Source organism: Castor canadensis, chromosome 10 (genome assembly GCF_047511655.1).
Source record: "Castor canadensis chromosome 10, mCasCan1.hap1v2, whole genome shotgun sequence".
NCBI classification, from domain to species: Eukaryota; Metazoa; Chordata; class Mammalia; order Rodentia; family Castoridae; genus Castor; species Castor canadensis.
The window spans coordinates 145,186,696-145,208,462 of record NC_133395.1 but is presented as its reverse complement, the minus strand read 5'-3'; the positions used below and the strand labels follow the sequence as shown (position 1 = coordinate 145,208,462).

Here is a 21,767-nt window from a genome sequence, read left to right as displayed (position 1 = left end):
AGGCACATGTGGCTCCCCAATGTTCACTGCCAAGTTAACCCATAGCCCCACCCAAAAAAAGGTGTGTGGCCATTTTTCTATTGCTGCCTTGTGCCCTCTGGTAGTGAGATGAGGAACTTCACTGGGTTGAATTTGTGTTGCCCTCAGCCTGTGCTCAGGTGGCTCTGTAGGCTGCCTTTGTATTTCCTCTGCTGAGCTCCAGGTCCTGTGCTTTCACTGTTGTGATGGTGCATCATGGCTGTCGACTTGACTGCATTGAGAGATGCCTTCGAAACTGGTAAATCACACTTCTGGTGTGTCTGTGGGAGTGTGCACAGAGAGGACTGCCATGTGTGTCCACACGCTGAGAGGGCAGACCCATCCGGTACCGTCCAGTAGACCGGGGGCCCCAATGGGACAAAAACAGGAAAAGGGGGCACCCCCACACATGCACAAGCTCAGTGATTCTTCGGTGGCTGAGTTTTTCACTTCTGCCATCGTCCAAGGACATCAGATCCATTCTTGAGCCTCTGAGTGCACACTCACACCTGAGACTCCAGGCTGCCAGCCTTGGGCTGACACTGCATCATGGTCCCTTTTGTTCTGTGGACTGAGCAGCTGCTGGTTTCCCAGCCCTCCAGGCTGCAGGCAACCACTGCAGGACTATCTTGCCTCTGATCATGTAAGCCAGTCTACTAGACCCATCTTATAAGTGCACGTGTGTTCTACCAGCACTGTTCCTCTACAGAACCCTGGCTGACACAACTGTTTCTCCAGGATATCCTCATTTTCATGCACACAGATCCTGCTACACTCTTTTGGGGTGCACTTTTTTGGGGACACCCTCTCTGTTTACTACCAAGATCCTGACTGACATAGGGTTATTGTGGGGGCTTAATGAAGTCACTGCAGCAGTGCCCAGCACAGAGCAGGATTTCAGAAGTGAATGGAAAAGCTGTTCCATGCATAAGGGGATGAGTTCCAGGCTGGTATATGGGTCGCCTGCAAAGTGTCAACATGGCTGTGCCTCTTGGCAGGCAAGGACTCACCCAACAGGCTCTTTCCTGGTCAAGGTCAGGTTGCGATTGGGTCTGGCATGGTTGATGGGAATGGTTGAGCCCTGGAAGAAACGTGGGGTGTCATTGGGAGGATCTCACCCTTCACCCTTTGGGCAGCCAGCCCCTATCTGGGGCTCTAGGAGAAACAAGGTTTTGTCTGAGTACTGACTCCCTCATGATGCCCTCAGGAAAGAGGGCAAAGCTGCTAACTTACACATGACAAGGACACCTGAGGAGTTCAGAAAGGGTGGGGTGGTCACCTAGGAAGGGCAAAGGGCTGGCTCCACTATGAGCCCAGAAGGCAGAGACCTTGGGCAGGAGGCTGGCCCTGGTAGGGACAAGGTCTCTAGCTTTGATAGTTGGCCAGAGAAAGGGCAAAGATGTTTTGAAGGCCAGACTGCTCCTGGAGCTGTCCATGGTGAGCCAGCCCAGAGGTTCAGGAGGAGGGAGATCCAGCATGAAGAGATACAACAGCAGAATGGGGGACAGGCGAAGGCAGCCAACCTTCCTTGTCATCTTCATGCTTTGTACTCTTCAGCCACAGAGCCCAGCTGTGGTTCCCTCGGACCTTCCTAGGTTCCGTGCTTGATCCCTAGGACCTTCCTCTAACAATGTGTATCTCGGTGAATAGGAGATGATGCATGTGGGCCCAGAAGCCCCAGGAGCGCCAGGAAAGCTTTCTACAGTCAGTGCCAGAAGAGAGGGTCAGAGAGATTCAAAGCTCACAGATGACATGCTCTCACTGGGAGATGAAGAGCAAGGATGAGAGATAGCAGCCCCAGTCTGAGCCAGCAAGGACCTGGGCCCTGCAACCACAAAGAACTGACCTCTGGCAACACTTGAATAGGCCTGGAAACAAGTTCCAAGTTCTACTAGAGTCTCAAGATAAAGCCCAGCCTAGTTGTCACCTTAATTTATTGCTCTGGCTTGAGTCATGAATATCCCATAAAAGCCCATGTGAGGACTCAGTCCCCAGGTGGTGCCACTGGGAGGTGGTGAAGCCTTTAACAGATAGGGCTTAGTAGGAGGAAGTTAAGTCATTGGAGGTATGCCCTTAAAGAGCATAGTGTGACCCTGTCCCCTCCTGGCTTTCTCTTTCACTTCTCAGCTGCTATGAAGTGAGTTATGCTCTGCTATACACTCTTTGCACAATGTGCTTCCACAGTCCCAAAAGTAGTAGGGTCAACTGACCACACTCCTGAGCCTCCAAACCTGTGAGCCAGAATATACCACTTTATTTTTTTTTTTTTAGTGCTACTGAAGTTTGAACTCAGGGCTTTGCACTTGCTAAGGCAACACTCTGCTATTTGAGCCTCACCTCTACCCCTTTTGTTTTTCGTTTGTTTTTCAGATAGGGTCTCACACTTTTTTTTTTTTTGCCCCATGCCAGCCTTGGACCATGATCCTCCTACCTCTGCTCCCCACATAGTTGTTCCCACATAACATGCTTCCCACATAGCTGGGATCACGGGCATGCACCACCACTCTCAGCTTCTTTTTGAGGTAGGGTCTCACTAACTTTTTGCTGGGACTGGCCTCGAAATGCTATCCTCCTGTCTCCACCTCCTGAGTTTCTGGGATTACAGGCAGGAAACATTAGGCCCAGCTCAGGTATTTCTTTTAGCCATGGAAAGTTGACTGATACACTGTGAGGTCACCAGTAAAGAACCTGGCTGAGCCTGCCTGGAACTCCCACCTGCAGAACCTCCAGCTAATACAGAGGTGTGGTGTTAAGCCTTCAGCTAGGGTGGTTTGTTTCCAGCACCCAGGCCAGCATGCCACCCTCAGAGGTCCCCTTGAGCCTGCCCATATATGGGCTCACATGGAGGGCAGGAGCCCATACCCAACCTGGATCTTGTCACACCAGCCAGCAAAGTAGCGGAAGGTCTGGATAGACATGCCCACATGGGTCTTCAGGGCCAGGGTGTAGACAGCACCAGCATCCAGGGCCTCGATGGTTGCGAGCTCTTCCTGGTGCTGCTCCATGAGATCCGCCAACCTGGCCAAGGGCAAGGGAGGGGCAGGAAGATGAGCTGAGGCCTGGCACAGCCACATCTGCTCTCCAGATCCTTTTTCAAGGAGTCGAGGCCCTGCTCTCTACTCCCAGGTACCTGAATGTGCTCAGTTTACTCATCTACAAGGTGGGACAAGAAGATTTACTTCACTGGGCAGGCATGAGAATGACACCCTGTTCCTCTCCTTTCTTCTCTCTTCCCTTTCTTTCTTTTGAAAAATCTATGGATTGGCTACACTGACCCCTACAAGTCATCGTGCAGAGGGGTTCACCGTTTGCTGCAGACAGCAAAGACAATGCCACTCCTAGAGGTCGCTCTTCCTGTCTTTGGACAGCTTCAGCCAGGAAAAAGCATTAACCACCTGTTACATACCAACCAAACTCTTGGGGCTGGCGTCACCAGAGACAGAGCGTGGCCCAGCCACACGAGAGGTGAAGAGGAAGAGAGGCAGGAAGGTGTGCTTCAGTCACTGCGAGCCTGAGCTCACCGGTGTCCAGGTGCCCGGGAGTCAGGACAGTGCTCCCTCAGTGAGCAGAGGGTCTCAAGTGCTAAGGGAGCACTATGGGCAGGGGAAGCAGGGACCACACATCTGGAACAGCCTCAGTCCTGCAGACAGGCACGTGAGTCTAGAGACAAGTGTGTGACCAAAGCCATGGGCCCTTTCCCACCCTGTCCCTCTATGCATACAGCTCCACTCCTGACCACAGCTGTCAACATACTCCAGTACACCCAACAGCCATCTACTATACTTCACATGAAGTCACAACTCTATTCCTGGTCAACAAGGCCCAAGGTCCAGTTCCTACTTCATTCTGGGGCACCAGCAGCAATCCTGCACTCCTCCTTTTCATGTCAGTCTCATCCAGATTAGTCAGGACCTTTGGGAGCTGTGGCGTCAAACCAGGAGCGCTCTACAGCCATTTCTCTGGGGATCCTGTCCTGCCCCCTCCAGGACATCTTGCCCCAGCCTGTCTTGCTGAGTTGTAGCAGAGTCAGCCATGGGCATACCTCCTCTGATGGGACCAGGAGTTTTCACAGAGCAGGGACCTGATCATGAGGGAGCTCTCAGCCCCCTGAGCAGTCTGTTCCCCCTAGTCGAGGTCTCTACTTAGAGCTGCACCATGTGCCACCCTCACTGTCATTATGGGGTAGGTGTTAATGATGACACAGGCCACCAGATGGCAGGAGAGCATTTCAGGGAAGGACCCTTCCAATTTCACAAGGCCACTGTTTACATACCCAGAAGGCTCACTCCACCCAGCTGGGTGCCTGGATTTCAGTTAGTTCTGCCCTATCATCAGCTCTGGGGACCGCTTGTCATTAGTCAATTCACTGGTTCTCCCAGGAGTCTGGAAATGAGCGGGCCAAGCACACCTGACATCTTCAGCCTTCTGTCCCAACACAGTCCCACAGTCTGTTCTATTTGCAAGCTGCATGTCCCTTCTCTGGTTCCCTGTTGCTGGGCTGTCGTGGAGTTTCTGGCTTCAGGAATAGACATGAAAGTCATTCAGACTGCAAGCCATGTGGAGACTTTTCTGCCCGCCAGCAGATAAGCCAGGGTGGGACCACATAAAGGGCTCCACATTCCACAGAGCCTTTCCAAGACCCTCAGAATAAAGGCCAGGCTGCAAACAAAAGCCAAATGGGCTTAGCTGGTTTCTTCTTCCTCTGCTTGGCTCCTCTGCCCAGCGCCTACCCTACTTCTGGAAATGTCACCCTGCTTCTTTGGGGTTGACCACTCATCTCCCCACCCCGAGGCCCCATGGTTCTAGCAGCACAGTACTTCTCATCCAGGCTCCCTCCTACCCTGTGGTCATATGCTCAAGCAATCCCTGCCTAACTTAGATTTCTGAATTAGGGAGAAGCCCCTTCCTTCCCAGCTTAGACATTTTTTAGAAGGACAATGTGAGCCCAGGAGATTCCAGCAGCCAGAGCCAGGGTGAGCAATGACAGGTAGGCACAGCACAGCTGTGACCCGTCCATGCCATCACGTGCTTGCAGGAGCCAGAGGCCTCCCTGGCCCAGGCTGATGCAGGCAAGCACTGCATAGACCTGGGTGACCATACCAGGTGTCTCTCAGGCCCTCCAGCTTGTGCCCCATCTGAGGCACAGCCTCCCTTTTGTACTTCCTCACCTCTGCCACCAGCACAAGTTCCCTAAGGCCACTTCCATCTGCTGACATCCCTTCTGTTTCTAAGTTCCTTCCTCCAAAAGTCTTTTCTGAGCCTCAGGCTAGAGCCTCAAGACTGGTCAGGCTCTGGAGGTGTGCACCAGGGAGGTCACGTGACCTCCCTGGTGCACACCTCCTTCAGGCAGGACCCCAGAAAAGAGGCCTTGGTAGTAGGGCTGGCCCTGCCCTCAGATGAAGGAGGTGATACTGCAGATGGGTGTGAGGTCTCACCTGTACAGGAGCCGGCCCCGGTCCCGCGCACTGATCTTCCCCCACAACCCGTTTTCAAAGGCATCCTTTGCAGCAGCCACTGCCTTGTCAACATCACTGACCTGGGCCAGGGACACCTGGCAGATGACCTGTGGTGGGAGCAGAGATATGACACTCTCCCTTGGCTTTGTGTATTCTGCTTCCCCAGTCTCCTCTTGAAGCCCCACTGAGGCAGGACCCCCTCCCCAGGTACATGGGAAGGCTGGAGAGGAAAGCTTGGCCAACAGCACCCAGGGAGGGATCACGCAGAAAGTGAAGGTGGAGGTCTGTGTTTCTACTCCCAGTGATCATCTCTTCACCTTCCCAAGGGGCCCAAATGGGCAAGAGACTCAGGCTGCGGGTCAGCCTAGTGCTGTTCACACCAAGAGCTAAGACCCATTTATTTACTGAGTCCAACCAGGAAGATTTTTGAAATGTCAGAGATTAGATACTGGAGGCCCCTGGATCTGCACCCACGCCCCCATTCCCTATTCCTCCCTGTGGTTACCATGTGGACCACAATGAGGCTCCTCAGCTGCCAGCTAGATGTGGCCAAGGGCAGCCAGCTGGGCTGGGTGGGAGGAGAGAGGCTGGCGCCAACTTGCCGGTCGCCATGGACAGCCTCATCCTCCCCACTCAAGGCCCCAGTGCCTGCCAGGCAGCCCTGTCCACTCTGCCAACGTTAAGAGTCCCAAAGGCACCACATCATCCTGTCTGTCCCTGTACCCTGCCTGTTCTTTTGGAAATCACTCTTTCTTTGAACACGCCTCAAAGGGTCCATTGTGAGTTGCACTGTTTTCTGCAGGACCCAGGGACAATACCGACCAGAAGAGCAGCAGTGTGTATCCATAAGAGCAAGACTTGTCCCATAAGACCTGTGTCAGATACGTTGCCTGCACACATGCATCATGGTGCAAAAGTGTCATGTCAAGAAAGCCTGGCAATCACTGGGATCCATTTAAGGAAGATTTTGCCAGGAGTGAGTGTACAAATATCACAAAAGGTGGCGCCTACTCCAGGATCACTGCTGCAGTGTTCGGGGAGGCAATGACCTTGTTTCCTCTTTGGGGAGTTTTAATTCTGTTTTGTCTCTGAAGCAGCTCAAGTCCTTTTGAAGCCTTCCCTCCTCTCCCCACTCCTCCCTGCCCAGGCCCCTGGCAGTGCCCCGAGAGGCCAGGGGACGGCTATGGGTAGCACTCACACTTCCATCTGTGGGGTTGATGGTATCATAGGTCTTGGCGCCCTCAGCATCCACGAACATGCCCCCAATGAAGAGCTGGTGGGGCATTCTGAGAGTCAGCTTGTTCACAGCCCTTTCCACCTAGGGAAGAAGGCTCAGCTGTCGGGGGGCCCTTCACATGTCAGCATTGTTGACAAGCACCCCCACAGGGATACACAGCACATGCATGTGCACAGCCCAGGGCCCGTCCTGTGGGGAGAGGTGGAGCCAAGTGATAAGAAGAGACAAGGAGCACAGCTTGTGAGGCAGAATGCCTGGGCTGGAGCCCTGGTTCTGCCACTTCCCAGTTCTTCCACAGGGCCATGTGCACCTAAGGCCCAGGACTCACGTAGTCAATGATGCACTCGTTCTCTTCATCCTCCCCTCGCAGCTTCCTCACTAGGAGTTGGATGAAGTCCCCAAAGGTGGTGGCCATGTAAACATCTTCGTTTTCTAACTCCAGGCCATCACACAGCTCCTTCACTTCTTCCACCAGTCTGGAGGGAAGAGATGAGGCAATAGGGAGCATAGGCAGAGGCTTGGCAGACCCCCATCAGTCCAGCATCAGAGAAGGTGGTTCCAGACACAGTTATCCACAGGGACCTTGGCCCAGCAACCTGGGACCTGGTCATAGCCCATCTGCTTAGGATTGGGGTTAGGAGCCTAAGCTGGAGCCCCAGAAGGCTGTTAAAAGGTAAAAACTGGGTGATTAGCTTGAAAAAAAAAGGCTCTACCTATATGCTACAAGACAGTTTATATATAAGGACACAAAAACATCGTAATAAAAGAACAAAGAAGATATTCCATGAAAATAGTAACCAAAAGTGAGATGATGTGGCTATTTTATTAATGGACCAAATAGATCTTAAATCCAACAAGGTTACAAAAGACAAAGAAGGACATTAAGTTGATAAGAGGTTTGAAGCAGAAAGAAGACATAACAATTGTAAACAAGCCAGGCATGGTGGCTCATGCCTATAATCCTGGAGGCAAGAGGATTATGAATTCAAGGCCTGCATGGGCAAAGTTAGCAAGACCTGTCTCAAAAACAAAATAAAAACAAAAGAGCTGGGGATGTGGCTCAAGCAGTAGAGCACCTGCCTAACAAGTACAGTCCCTGGGTTCAAACGAGTGCCAAAAACAAATAAACACAAAAACCAAACTATAAGCGTATACAAATCTAACACAGCCTCGAAATATATAAAGCAAAAACTGACAGAACTGAAGGGAGAAGCAGACATTTCCACAATAACAGTTACAGACTTAGACGTCCAGCTTTCCACAGCGGGTAGAACAACAGGACAGAAGACAAATAAGGGTATAGAACATAAGTCAATAAATTAAAAAAGGCTGAGCCATCTTTTTCCCCAGCCAGCCTGGCAGTTTGAGCCTGCCATTAAACTTTGCTCTATTAAAAAAGAATTAAAAAGATTTAAGCCAGGCACCAGTGGCTCACACCCACAATCCTGTCTACTTGAAAGGCCGAGACCAGGGGGATCACAGTTCAAGTCCAGCCCACGCTCTAAGAGCCCATCTCACCAAAGAAAGCTGGGTGTGGTGTGCACACCTGTCATCCAAGTAATGGTGAGAAGCCTAAAATAGGAGGACCGTGGTCCAGCTGGCCTGGGCAAAAATGTAAATCCCTATCTCCAAAATAACCAGAGCAAAAAGGGCTGGAGATGTGGCTCAAGTGGTAGAGTGTCTGCAAAGCACGGAGCTTTGAGTTCAAATACCAGTCCTACAAAAAAAAAAAAAAAAAAAGGTAGGAAAAGAAATTGAAATTTTATCCAATTGCAATGGAAACCAGGAGCCAAAAACAGAAAGAAAAATTGGAAAATTCACAAATATATGAACAGCTCACCCTAATTAACAGGTCAAAGAGATCATAAAGGAAATGAGAATTAAATCCTTCAGTCAAAGGCAAACAAAAATGCAGCATACCAAAACTTGTAAGATTCAAAGTAGTATTAAGAGAAGTTGTCTATATAGATACATACGTTAAGAAGGAATAAAGATCTCTAATAAGTAACTTAACCAGACACCTTCCTAGAACTAGAAATAAAAAGAACAACCTAAATCCACAGCCAACAGAAGAAAGGAAGCAATGAACACTAGACCAGAGTTCATGAAACAGAGGTGAGAAGAAGAGTAGGCAATATTTGGTTCCTTGAAAATATCAACAGAACTGAGAAAGGGGGTGAGGTTGAACAGAGAAGGCTCAAATTACCAGAACCAGTAATCAAAGGGGATGTTATACCAATTTTATAGAAATAAAAAGAATTATATAAGAAGATTATAACAAACTGTATTCTAACAAATTTGGTAAGCTAGACAAGATGGAGCACACAACCCACTAAAACTTATTCCTAGAGAAATAGAAAATCTGAACACATGTATGTAACTCAGTGAGAAAACTAAATTATCAATTCAAATCCTTTTAAGAAAGCAAAGCCCAGGCTGAATGGTGAATTCTGGTGATTTCTACCAAATGTTTAAAGATTTTTCACAATATTTCTCAAACTTCTCCAAAACACTGAAGAAAAGGGAACACTTCCCAAACCAGCCTATGAGGCCAGCATCTCCCTGACACTAAGCCAGACAAAGATACCATAAGAAGAGAAAACCACAGGCCAATACCCCCATAAGCATAGATGCAAAAATCCTCAACAAACTCCTGGCAAACTGATTTCAGCAGCATTATTAAAAGGATCATATACCACGACCAAGGGGTATTAATTTCTGGAATGGAATGGATGGCTCACCTATGAAAGCCAGTTAACATAATGCACCATATAAATTCTTTGTGAATTCTTTGTGCAGACAAAGAATCTGACATAGTCTTTTACCATAAAACTCTGAACAAACTAGGGCAGCCATGGGTGGGTGCTCCCTTGGTTGGCAGTACCAGCTGGGCAGTGGCCAGCCCTCCTGGCCTGGGCACCCCCTGGCAGCAAGAGGCCAACTTGGGGGTGGATGTTCCTGCCTGGTGGTCCCAGCACCCACAGCAGTTCAGGTCTGCCCACCAAGGCCTGGCACAGAGGCCCTTTCTGGGTCCTGGGCCTGCACGAGGAGCATAACAAACAGTGGTTGTTTCCTGCGGCTCAGCTTCCCTGTGATTTATGATCCAACAACTGAACCTGGAACAGGACTCCTCCTCCGCCCCTGGCCGCACCTCACAACGTCCACTGATGCAGCCCCCGACTTGAAGAAATCCGTAGAGTCTTCAACCTCCAGCACATTGGGGAGGATTCGCTGCCAAGCACTCTGAAAAACAAGACCCTGTAAGAACACGGTGCCCAGGGGGCTGGAGCAGGTGTCCCCTCCGTAACCACAGCCCTGGACATGCTTGCAGATGGCTACATGCCAGGCTTGGCTTCTCTCTGGCCACTCTGAGGTGTGGGGGGCAGGGCTGGTGATCCTGGGGTGACCACCTCCTGGGAAGCAGAGGCCACTGCAGTCCAAGCCATCCTGACACCCAGGTTGTTGTCCTCATGCTGACATCTCTGGGGTCCTCTGGGTAGTCCAGTTTGTGGGAGAAAGGCAGGACTCAGCTGCTCCTGGGTCTCTAATGCATGCTCCAGCAGCCTGGCCTTGGTGCTACTATTTGGGTTCTGGTGTCCCCAGCACAACTCAGAGTGGGGTGCACTTCTGAGGGTGAGCGCCACGCACAGTGATGACACAGGGAGGGGACCTGGGTCTTGTCTATACTGAGACACTGACGGGTCAGTGCCTTCCACCCTGAGACCTGTGGAGGGCAGTAGTGTCCAGCCAACCAGGCTTGTGGATGAGTGTGGAGACGCCACTGAAAGCTCAGAGGTTAGCACCCCCAACTCACACTAAAGGCCATCCAGCAGGTCAAGAAGGGACTACTGTTCTCTGGGAAGACTCCAGCCAGGTCTTGTACGTCAGGAGCCAGGCAGGGCCCCACACTCTGGCTAAAGTCCAGGCTGTGACCAGTTCACTGGCCCGAGGAGGTTGAGGCCAGACTGTGGGTACAAGATGCTGGTCCAAGTCCAGTTCCCAAGACCTCTACTGTTATGGTTTAGAACTGGAATGTCCCCCAATTGCCCACATACTAAAGGCTTGGTTGTGGGGCATAGTAGGAAGTGAGGTCATTAGGAGCATCCCATGGAAGAGACTACTGGGACCCTGGCCCCTTATCATTCTCTGTTTTTGCTCCCTGGCTCCTCTGAGGTGAGCAGCTTTGCTGTACTACACACTCCCACCCTGATGCTTTGCCTTGCCACAGGTCCAGGCAAGAGCCAAGCTACCACAGATGGAAAACCTCTGAAACCATGGGCCATAATAAACCTATCTTCCTTTTAAGTCAATCATCTCTGGTAATTTGCCACAGGGATGGTAAAAGCTGAGCCAGTCTCGCCCTGGCTCTCCTTTCTTTCCAGGGAAAGTATCAGAGAAGTGTTTTCCCACCCTCAGAGTGACCACTGGAATGTGCTGAGCCATTTGCTGTGGGTGGGTCACACGACCACTGCCTGTCCCTCCAGGTCATGGTCTGGGCTCTCATCTGTCAATAATGCCTTCCCCATTCCCCAGCTCATTTTTAAATCCTGGGCCTCCTTTAGGGACCAACTACTGTCACTTCTTTCCTCTCTTCTCCACAGGCTTTTGAGGCCTGGGGCACCAGCCACATCTGATGGGGCCTCATCAGATGCTGGTGGAACCTCAGAGGGGCATGGTGAAGGGATCACTGCATGCACCCTGCAGCCAGACTGAGCTCAGCCTGGGGAGCTTGGAGATGCAGGCAGCCTCTTGGGCTCCATATTCTCATCTGTTCACAGCTGATGAGGAGTTCAGTGTAAGGCAAATGGGTGCCCTCACACCTGTGCTCAAGGGCGGACAGGCTGGCAGCCCACTGCTTTCTCAGCCATGCAAGCCTCTGGGTATCTGCTGAATGGCCATGTGTGTGGCCTCTCCCCCAACACTAGGATCTCCAATAGGCCCATACTGGCCTCTCCTCATGGCACCTCCCCTCATCCAACTTGCCTCCAGACCACACGCCCTGACAGCCCAGCCCAGCTTTGATTGGGAGGGAGAACGGCTTGGCACTACAGTGCACTGTGCTGCAGGGCTGGGCTGCTCAGTAGGGCAGGTTATTCAGTGCATTTTCAACCTTCGATACTTCCCTGTAGGTGGGCTTACTGACTGGGAGCAGAGAGGCGTCTGCAGTTGAACATCTGGAGTGGATGAATGACTGAAAACCCACTCAACATCACCCATAAGACACAGCTCAATGTCGATGCATGACTCAAGCAGAGGGAGACAGGGAGGGAGCAGGAAAGGCCAAGAGCAAATTCTAGAAAGTGACCACTGACTGAACTCCAGGTCAGAAGACCAAGGTCAGAGAGCGAAGCCCCTGGAGTATCACAAAGAGCAAAGCTAGATGGAGCCCAGGTCTACCTGACCAAGAAGCTGTGCTGGTCAAGCCCAGAAAGCTCCCTCATGGGCAGCGTCTTGGGGCAGGCTACAGAGCACAGGGCAGGCCATGGGCTAGGCCTTTTCAACTACTCCAGGGCCATCTGATTCATTTGTTTACTTCTGACAATGAGTCCCTAGAAGAGTCAGACCTAGTTAGCCAACACCAGGGCCCTATCTACAAAGGAAGGGGGGGCACTGAGACATCAGAAAGCTCCAGGATAGGACTGAACTAATGCCGTCCCTGAGGCCAGCACACAGGGCCAACTCCAGGGAATATGACTCACCAAGTAGATGTACAGTGCACAACCTGCCCAACTGGGCAGCACCTCTGAATGTGCCTCTTACCCGCACAGCCTCCGCAGTAGCCAGCTCTGCCTCCGTCAGCTCCAGGGCACTGCTGTCTGCTCCCCTGAAGAAGTGAGAGGCTGGAACCATCTTGCCATCCTCCAGCTGAATGTTCTTCACCAGCAGCTGCAAAGGAAGGATCTCACAGTTCCTGTGGCAGTGGTGACACAGGGGGCTTTCTACAGTGTTGTTTTGGGTTTTTTTTTTTGAGGGGGATTCTGGGGATGGAACCCAAGGCTTGCACACATGAAGCAAGCACTTAACACCCCAGACCTCATGCCCTTGCTTTCTGTTTTTGTGTAATGACTTTATTATTTGTATATAAAGAAATCCTGCTTACCAGAAAAAAAGTAATTCCAGGGCTACTTTGGGAGTCAGTGGAGAAGACAACAGATAAACCCAACCACCCCGACAGCTTCCAAAAAACCCAAAGAAACGTGTGGAGAGCAGATGCATGCCTGGGACCCAGAGGTGGAAAGAGGAGAGGGTAAGAAAGGAATCCTGCAAGTCCTGCATCTGCACCCATGAAGACAGCACATCTGGATGGCCCTCACAGGACCCTGTCCACTCCTGGACCTCAGGTGATGCTGGCTGCCTGAAGTGAACGATAATGGCTCCAGAAAGTGGCTCTGGAATATTCTTTTGTCTGCCTCAGAGACTCTGAATTTAGTAACATATGAATTATTTGGCGCCTGCTTGCTCATAAATAGTTGTTCAGAAAAAAAAAACCACATGAGATAAAGAAAGTGTTTCGGGGGGACTCTGGCAGACTGGCATGGTCACTTGATAAGAGTGGCTCTGGACGATAAGCATACTCTGTACAAGCACTGACAGACGCAGGCCCGGACGCCCTGCCTGGCTCACACTCTCCTGTCTTTGAAGAGGTTCTAAAACTTTCTGTGAGCTGAAGGCCAGCTACACCCAGAAAGAGAAGCTGAGCCGTGCTTCATCTAAGGCTCTCCACCAATGCTGCTCCTATGCTCTGCCGTATCTGAAGACTTTGTGGCAGTGGCACCTGGTGGCCCTCATTCCCTTCTGGCTAGTGACCCCATCATCCAGCTGCTGCCAGGGCTGGAGGTGAGTGTCCCATCCACACTGTCCTCCTTGCCTGCTGTTGACAGACAAGAGCCCTGAGCCGAGAGGCCAAGGACTGTGCTTCACTGCCCTTCCCACTGCCCCAGGTACAAGGAGACCAACGCTTGGCTGCTGGGGTAGGAGAGATAGAGTCAGCAAACACAACCCACCCTGCAGAGCCCCAGTGGGGCTGGCCTAACGTGATTTTCTGAGTGTTCCCACAATAAATCCCTTTTGTGAGGATTCCCACCTCAGTTGCCGATTCTAAGGAACCTGATATCACATAGATACTCCTTCACAAATGGCACTTACCAGTCACGAATACCCACACAACCACTGTACATGGCAGGCACCAATGGCAGCCTTAGACCCTCCAGCGGCAAAGCGTGGCAGGGTAGACACCACGAGGGAGTCAAGTACAGCCCTCCACACTCATCTGCCCTGCGCACTCCAATACGGCCACTATCACAATAGAAAGTTGTGATAGTGCTGGGACCCCTGACTGTCCTCTGCCTCTCCTACCCCTGGTGTCTAATGTGAGAAGAAGTAACGGAGTATCAATAGTGAACTGTCATGGCCACATCGGGGCCCTCAGGGCCAGAATTTTAGGGTTTGAATCCCAGTTCTGCCACCAACTAGCTTTAGTGACCTCAAGCAAGTTGTTCAAATCTCTGCCTTTCAGTTTTCTCCTCTGTAAAATGAGTACAAGGTCAACACGTATTTCACAGGGTTGTTTGGAAGATAAAATTTAGTGCATATGAAATTATTATGATTTGCAGAGTCTGCTAATACTAATCAGAGCTTGTTTTCTGCCCAGGACGGCTCTCCCTGAGCCAAGTCACTATGGCATCCTTGTTCAGGGCTTCTCCCTGATTCGAGGGTGTGTGATAACCACACAAGGGCACCTAGCTCTGAATGGGGTGTCTGGTCATGAAGAATATAGGACCCCACCTCAGACAGCCTTTGCTCAGACCTAGTGGTCAAGGGCTAGTATGGCTTTCTTGCCAATGGGTCTCACTTTTTCCGAGCACCCTGGGATCTTCCCGTGGGTCACAAGCCCCAAGGCAGGAGCATGAGTGGCTTTGAGGCTTTGAAATGATCAGCAGTGCCCTTACCATTCTGTCATCATTGCCAAAGAGGATGAGACCTGCTTTGGTGACCACGCCTGGCCGATGGGCTTCTGGGATGGGCAAAGCTTCTCCCTCAGGCACCAGGCCTGAAGTGTTCAGTGTCGAGTTGAAAAATGTCAGCTTCTGTGGAGGGGAGGAAAACCAGGGGACAGAAGGTAAGAAGAGCCCCAGGACCAGCAGCCCAGCCAGAGCTGTGCAGGCCTGAGAAGATGAGATAGGTCCCCGGCAGCTGCAATCTGAGAGCCATGCAAGGCCAAGTGACCCCTAAGACCTTGCCTCCAGGGCCACAAACAAGATCTGCAGGAGCTGAGGTGGCCTTGGAAGTTGATGACAGGGCCACCTCAAGCCTCATATGCCCCAGAGACCCTTGGCACTGACCCACAGCCTCAGACCCTAGGTGCACAGGCACATGGAGAAAATGCTCAAGACATCTGGAGGGAGGCCACCAGCCCTGAGGACACTGACAAGCACTGGCCACTGGTTGGAGATGCACTTGACAATACAAAGTGGTTTGTGTTGGTACAGGACATGGAAACACTTCTGGGCACGGTCTGGGCAGTCACTAGGGGTCAGGGGTTTGGACAGTTTGGAGTGGTGAGGACAGGCTGCCCTGCATCCCTCAATGCCTTGCTGGGGCCCTGCGACCCCAGGGTACCTCATTTTTAGCTTCTGGCCCATCCCTGCCCAATCTAGTCCTCAGTATGCTCCTCTCCTTTCCTGCTGGGGCCATGTTGGGGTCAGAGCTGGGCCTGGGGTGTCTGAGAGCTTGGGATAAGACTTGAAATATTTGACAACCAATATAGCTGGACCCCAGAAGAATTGTAGTGGGTGACTGGAGACCTCCAGTGATGCAGACATCTACCTTAAATCCAAGATGGTGATCAGAGTCTTCTGCTGGGGAAGGACTGGGGGCCAGGGAGTCTTTAGATGGGGTGGTCAAGGCAGTGGTTATTTATCAAGTGCTTCTAACATATTTGACAGTTTTACAGCCAGCAGGGCACATAGGTGCTTCCAGCTGAATTCCAGTCACATGCAAACACACCTGTCCACAGGCCTCTGTCCAGGCACCTGGCACCTTGTCATTTCCACGGATCCAGTTGTGAATGGCTTCTGCAGGTTGGGCCCAGTTAATCTGTGGGAAGCAGAACGTGTGGCCCAGCTAGTTTCTTCCCAGTCTCTCCTCCCTAACTTCATGACCCCTGGGCAGAAGGCCTGGGCTTTGTCTTGGACATTGTTCTGAGTCCTTGAACTGGTCCCCTAGTTCTGTGTACCTGTAATTATCTCACAGGCTGAGCAGCCTGCTGAATATCTTTGGGAAGAACCTGTTCTATTCATGGCAAGTGGATAAGCCCACAGAATCCCAGCACAAGTGCTCAGGCCCAGCCCACAGGACCCAACACAGTTTCTCTTTGCTTCAAGGGCCCATGTAGACCTCCATAAGAGCACCCCATCATCTCCAAGCAGAAACACAGCCCACAGCACCCCAATTCTCCCCTGCCCACTATTGCTTCAAGGAACTAACTGTCCTTCATCTTGCAGACTTGTAGCACTCAGGCTGGTGTTTTACCCCACCCCAGCTCTTCTCCCTCCCTGGGGGCATTGCTTTCCCCTTCTTCCTAAAGAAAACCAGAGATGAACCCTGAACTGGAGCGGACCCTGTTCTCTGCACTTTCAGGTGCCTCGCACCTCCTCCCTGCCCACTCTGTCCTGCAATCCCAGCCTAGGCCTCAAACAATTACAACTTACACCACCCAAGCCAAACTCCAGCTTCCCCAGAACACCACCTGTACCTAACTACATGCAGACAGGGTGCCAGACTCACCCTGGCCGTTTCCTTCTTCTGAATGCCCTCATAGGTGGCTCCTTCCTCAGGCTGAGGGAGTCGGGGGGCTTTGCCCTCGGAGATCAGCCTCACGGCCTGCACCTGTATGGGAGACTCTGCAGGCTGACATCCCTAGCAGCAGCCCCTCCACCCCATGCCCAGCCATGTATGGCACACAGTAGGCAGGCAAGAAATTTCTGTGGCCTGTGTCATAAACACGTGGAATGAGAGTGACAAAACCACTCTGCACAGTGGGCAAAACCCGCCAGCTCCCACACAGATCTCACCGCTCCTGAGACCTCTCAGATAAACTATCCACCCTTGTGCAGGGATAACATCCACACACGTTTTCATGCTGCTGTCTAAAACCTTCTCTGCCTTGTAAGGCGAATGGGTTCTGAGCCCTGAGTTGGGACTGGAGGTACAAGTTTGGAGGTCTGTGGAAAGAAGGAGGAAGGTGGCTGGGAAGGACTCAGGGAAGAGGGAGGAGAGCCACAGAGTCTGGGCCCACAGTGAGGGAGGGCTTGAGAGAAGAGACCCAGAGGTGCTGACTCTGGGAAGGAACGGGGTATCAGAAACTTTAGGAGTTTCTTTAGGAGCAGGACTGCCTGATGGGATGCTCTGTAGTGATGGATGTGTTCTATATTTGCCTGGTCCAATACAGTGACTTGAAATGCAGTTACTGAGACTGAGGCACTCAATTTTTTTCCTTTTTTCTTCTTCTTTTTTTTTTTTTGTAGTGCTAGGAACAAAACCCAGGGCCTCCAGCAAACAAGGCAAGTGTTCTACTACTGAGCTGCATCCCCAGAACTTAATTTTTAAATTACAATTTATTGTAATTAATGTAAATAGTCACATGTATGTGTCAAGCAGCTGATGTACTGAATGGCACAGCTCTAGTGGGTACTTGAGTTGTCTGCTCTGGGATGTGCAAATGATGCCCTTGTCTGTATCTGATGCTAATTCTCCACCAAGGAAACTTTGCTCACTGCTTTTGTGAGCAGGTCATCCCATGGGGGAAGTAGGGATCCAGTTTAACACAACTAAAATTAAAGGCAGCCGACATCCAACAGGACCAAGGGCAAGGGGACAGCTGACATCTGGATTGCAGTGAGTGCTTGTACAGAACTGTCATGCTTGCATTGTCATGTCAAATGCTCCCCTTCTGGGAAGCCCCTGTCCTGGAGTATCACTTGCCTTGCCCTCCCCTGCCAGCTGGAGCTCTAGGGAAAGCAGGCAGAGCCCAGAGAGTGCCTGGGAATGGAAGGGCCCTGTAGTACCAGTATGTCAGGGAAAAGGCAGGTGGTCAGCTCCCATCCCTTACCATCCCTTTGATGCCTTCCGGGAAGAGGAAGCGGTTGTACAAGGTGCTCACGGTGTCATCGGGGAGCACCTCACATTCCTTCTGCAGCAAAAGGTCCCCAGTGTCCAGACCATCATCAGCCCAGAAGATGGTAAAGCCTCCTTTCTTATCTCCGTGAATGAGGGTCCTAGGAGGCACGAGAGTGAAACCCTGAGTCCAAGAGGAAGGGTCACAGAGAAGGGTACCCTGGGTGCAGCTCTGTGGCCTCTGCCACACTCCAGCAGTCCCTTTCTCCCTCAGAGAGGACTGATACTGCTCCCACAGGAAGGGGAAAGAGAAGAAAAACATTTATTAATACCAGTCATGTGCCAGATGCCACACTAAAATCTCTGGATACTTTATGTAACTTCATCCTCTTGACAGACATAAGAGTGGTATGCTCATTTTACAGATTAGGAAACAGAGGCTCAAAGAAGTGAGGTGGTGTCACCAAAGGATCAGGGAACCTGGATTCAACCAGACAAGTCTGACTACAGACCTACTCTCGTTTCTCAGTGCAAATGTCTCGCTTCTCTGACCACCCACCCCCTGACATATCGCCGGGTTTGCTGTCTCCTTTGTGCTTCGCATCACCTCAAGCTGTCCTGTCTAGGCGACCTTTCACTCCACCTGTATCACTTCCTGTGCAGGGTGCTGCTGAGGGTAACAGCAGTGGGCGGAGGTTAGAGCAAGACTCTGGGCAGTGTCCTGGGTGGATACTCCTCTCTCTGCAGCCTCCTGGGTGCCCAGGACAAGCGCCTCAGCCCTCTATCCCAGCATAGTCTGGGAACACTCACTCCTGCCCCCCAGGCCGCACAGCACTCTCTCAATATTCCACCATCAGTTTCACCATGACAGCTGGCAGCGCAGGACAGACACCTGCCTGATAACCACTCCACAGCCCCAGGGAGGTACTTCAGGCTGAAGGAAGATGCTAATTCAGTCAGCTGTAGTGGTGTTTGGGATGGCCCCTCTGTTTTTGTCCCATCTCACCAGTTGATGGCTGAAGCCCCTCTGTGCCTGGGGAGCAGAGATGGGTGGTAGATGATGGAACCGTGTCGGGGGGCATTGATGATCTCCATGGGGATGAACTGGCTGCAGAAGGGCAGGACGTTCAGTTCGGCACCCAAAGCCTGGTATTTGGATACCACGTCGGGCAGAGCCTGTCCTCTTGCCCTCCACCGGGGGAACTTGAACACAGGTACTCCATCCTTCTCAGCCTCCAGGCCTGTGAGAGAGTAGGTAAGAAACCAACCCCTCTCTACCCGCCCCCATCAGCCACACACACACACACACACTGCCACCCCTGCCTGCCCAGCAAAGTGGCTCCAAGACCTTCTCTATGCCTTCCCCTCCCCAACTCCACCGCCCAGCCAGGCTTCATCAGGCTTCATCTGGCAAAGGGCAAGTCTTCAGAGTTTTCCTCACAGGGGTGCTCATTACGGCAGCATGTTCTGCTTCTGGAAAGTCACTGAGCACTTTGCGTGCATTTTTCTGTGAGAATGCTGTATTCACTGCTTCAGTAGTTTTCCCCAAACCATGTATATTTTGGTAAATGGACAATTTAAAGAAATGTATTAAGTGAACAATACACTAGGTTTTACAAATAAGAGCACAGTGAACAAATGGCTAAACTGCCTTCTGCTGAGCATCACAACCTCTGAGTGCCTCCTTCTTCCAGATCCTGCCTAGCCCCTGATGGTCATCCTCTTCCCCCACCCTCTCCCAAAGCCTCGCTATGCCAGGCACTAAGTGGATACATCTCTGCCCTTCCATAGTTCTCTGTGATGGAGAACCTTGTGAATTACATTTCTGCTTTATTGGCCCTGCCCTGACTAGAGGGAACTAAGGGCTAGAGGGAGGAGGATGGGGAAAAGGAAGGGAAGGGACTTGGCTCTTTCTGTGGGGTTCCTGTCCTCTGACCATCACACTAGCCTTGATGCTTCACCCCGCTGCACTAGTCCCTTCTCAGAGCAGCAGCTTATCCTTTTGCCCAAAATGTGCAGAACTAGCCTCAACACATGCTCCACTGTGTCTGCACCTGAGCAGTCCAGTCCCAGCCTGTAGGGCCCCTCCTGCCTGGGGTGAGCAGCATGTCCCCGCAGGCCTGAATTGCACTCCAGCTTCCCAGTTTTGCCATCCCATGTGCTTCTGTCCTCAGCATCAGAGGTAGCAGTTGTCTCTAGCAGCTAATGCCAGATACCTCAAGGCTCTCTCTGGCCTTTCATTTTCCAATACCTAATAAACACTTCTTTGTATTTAGTTCTCAGTGAGAACATCGGGTGTGACATTTGTCCCCTGACTGGTCTGACTGCTCTCCCTGTCACTGTGCCCTGGTGTCCAGTGGATGTGAGGGAGAATGTCATGTGATGTAAGCAGACTGGACAGTACTTTAAAAAGTAATTCCACTGTGGTCAATGAAATGCTTTCTCAGGACACCAGAAGTCAAGGTCAAGTAGTAGTCCTAGCCAGGCTGAGTTTGGGTCTAGGATTGGCAGCTGGTGGTTTATCTAGTGAATACATGCTGGGCTTAGGCTGGGGTCAGGTGCAAGACTGAGGGCCCTTGCTGGCATCAGCAGGGTTAGAGTGGAGTCCAGGGGTCAGGCCGTGGCAGTGCAGTCTGGGGAGGCTCACTATTCATTATAAATCACCTTTCTGTGCCTAGCCATCCCCTCAGCCCTCTTTCCTGATCCCAGTCTCCCCTTCTTAAGCCCTGACCCACAGTCTGAAAAGGAGCAGTGAGTGTCCCTGGAAGGTCTACTTGTCCACACGGAGGCTCCTACACAAAGGTCAGGCTGGGAATTCTTAAATTCTGCTTCTCCTAGAGCCAGGGACGCTGGCATTGCCCAGGAACTTGTTAAAGTGAACATCTGAGCTGGGAGTATGGCTCAAGTGGTAGAGCACCTGCCAAGCAAGCACAAAGCCTTGAGTTCAAACCCCAGAACCACACACACACACACACACACACAAAAGAACTGAGAAGTGCACTTCTCATTGTTTACCCATTCTATGGCATGGGTGGGCTCAGCAGTTTGGGTCTTTAATAGTTGCTCAGGGATTGGTCATATGGGATATTTCCACATGAGGACACAGACCCCATCCCACAGTCAGGAGGGGAGAGGATGACGACTTCATTCCAGAAAAGCCTGACAGCAGTTGGCACTAGAGCAGATTCAGGGTGAGGGTAAATGGCTGTCTCCTAGCCAGAGCCCCACCACAAGGCCCCAAAGACTTCATCCACCTGCCCACTGCTGCCCCTCTGCCTGGACTGGCAGGCTGCCCTGCACCCCCTCCCTGTCCTGGGCCACTCACTCACCCAGAGGGTCCGCCTTCCCATCCTTGTCTGGGACGGTGAACACACCCACCACCTCGTGACCCTCCTTCCTCAGGTGGCAGTAAACTTCCTGGCCAAATAAGCTCTGCCCAATCACTGCAATCTTCATGGCAGCAGAGCAGGTCAAAGGCACCTGGTGAAGGAACAGGCTGCAGGTTAGATAGGCTCTCTGGCTGGTGGAAAGCGGCCCGGTTCAAGTGGAGGAAGCTCACCACACCTGGCCTGCTCTGCCTCAGATGCTTCTAGAACTCCATGGGCAGAAGGCCACCACAGGGACACTGCCAGTGCGCAAGGGGCCAGAGGAAGTGTGCACATTGTCACCCAAAGGGTCCGTAGGGGTGGATGCCACAGTGGTGAATCAGATAGATTATAGCCTTTGGGATCCCATATTGAATCCCTCCAAATCGGTATGGAACACTGGGTGAAAGTCCTGTGAGATGTATTAGACACATTTCTGTGACCTTGGTCAGGTCACATCAAGCCTCAGCTTCCTCACTTGTTAATGGGAAAGATGTCACAATCCTTGAATAGCTTGCAGTCTACAATTTAGGCTTATTCCCTGAGCCTGAGAACCACAAGAGAGGAAAGAGGGAG

The 21,767-nt window shown here is 51.6% G+C and overlaps 1 protein-coding gene across 2 annotated transcripts in view; it reads right to left on the bottom strand.

Annotated features, from left to right (window-relative positions):
* The window catches only part of Aldh1l1 (aldehyde dehydrogenase 1 family member L1), a 59,635-nt gene that overhangs the window by 24,641 nt on the left and 13,227 nt on the right, over positions 1–21,767 (bottom strand). For both annotated transcript variants that reach the window (XM_074044529.1, XM_074044530.1), the window contains 13 exons: positions 21,156–21,306; positions 18,833–19,067; positions 17,822–17,987; positions 16,498–16,599; positions 15,718–15,807; positions 14,661–14,798; positions 12,472–12,597; positions 9,863–9,954; positions 7,040–7,187; positions 6,673–6,792; positions 5,454–5,581; positions 2,886–3,036; positions 1,029–1,099 (listed from right to left, as the gene is read on the bottom strand). In XM_074044529.1, coding sequence (XP_073900630.1) covers positions 1,029–1,099; positions 2,886–3,036; positions 5,454–5,581; positions 6,673–6,792; positions 7,040–7,187; positions 9,863–9,954; positions 12,472–12,597; positions 14,661–14,798; positions 15,718–15,807; positions 16,498–16,599; positions 17,822–17,987; positions 18,833–19,067; positions 21,156–21,306 — 1,718 coding nt within the window. The remainder of the gene's footprint in view (positions 1–1,028; positions 1,100–2,885; positions 3,037–5,453; positions 5,582–6,672; positions 6,793–7,039; positions 7,188–9,862; positions 9,955–12,471; positions 12,598–14,660; positions 14,799–15,717; positions 15,808–16,497; positions 16,600–17,821; positions 17,988–18,832; positions 19,068–21,155; positions 21,307–21,767) is intronic.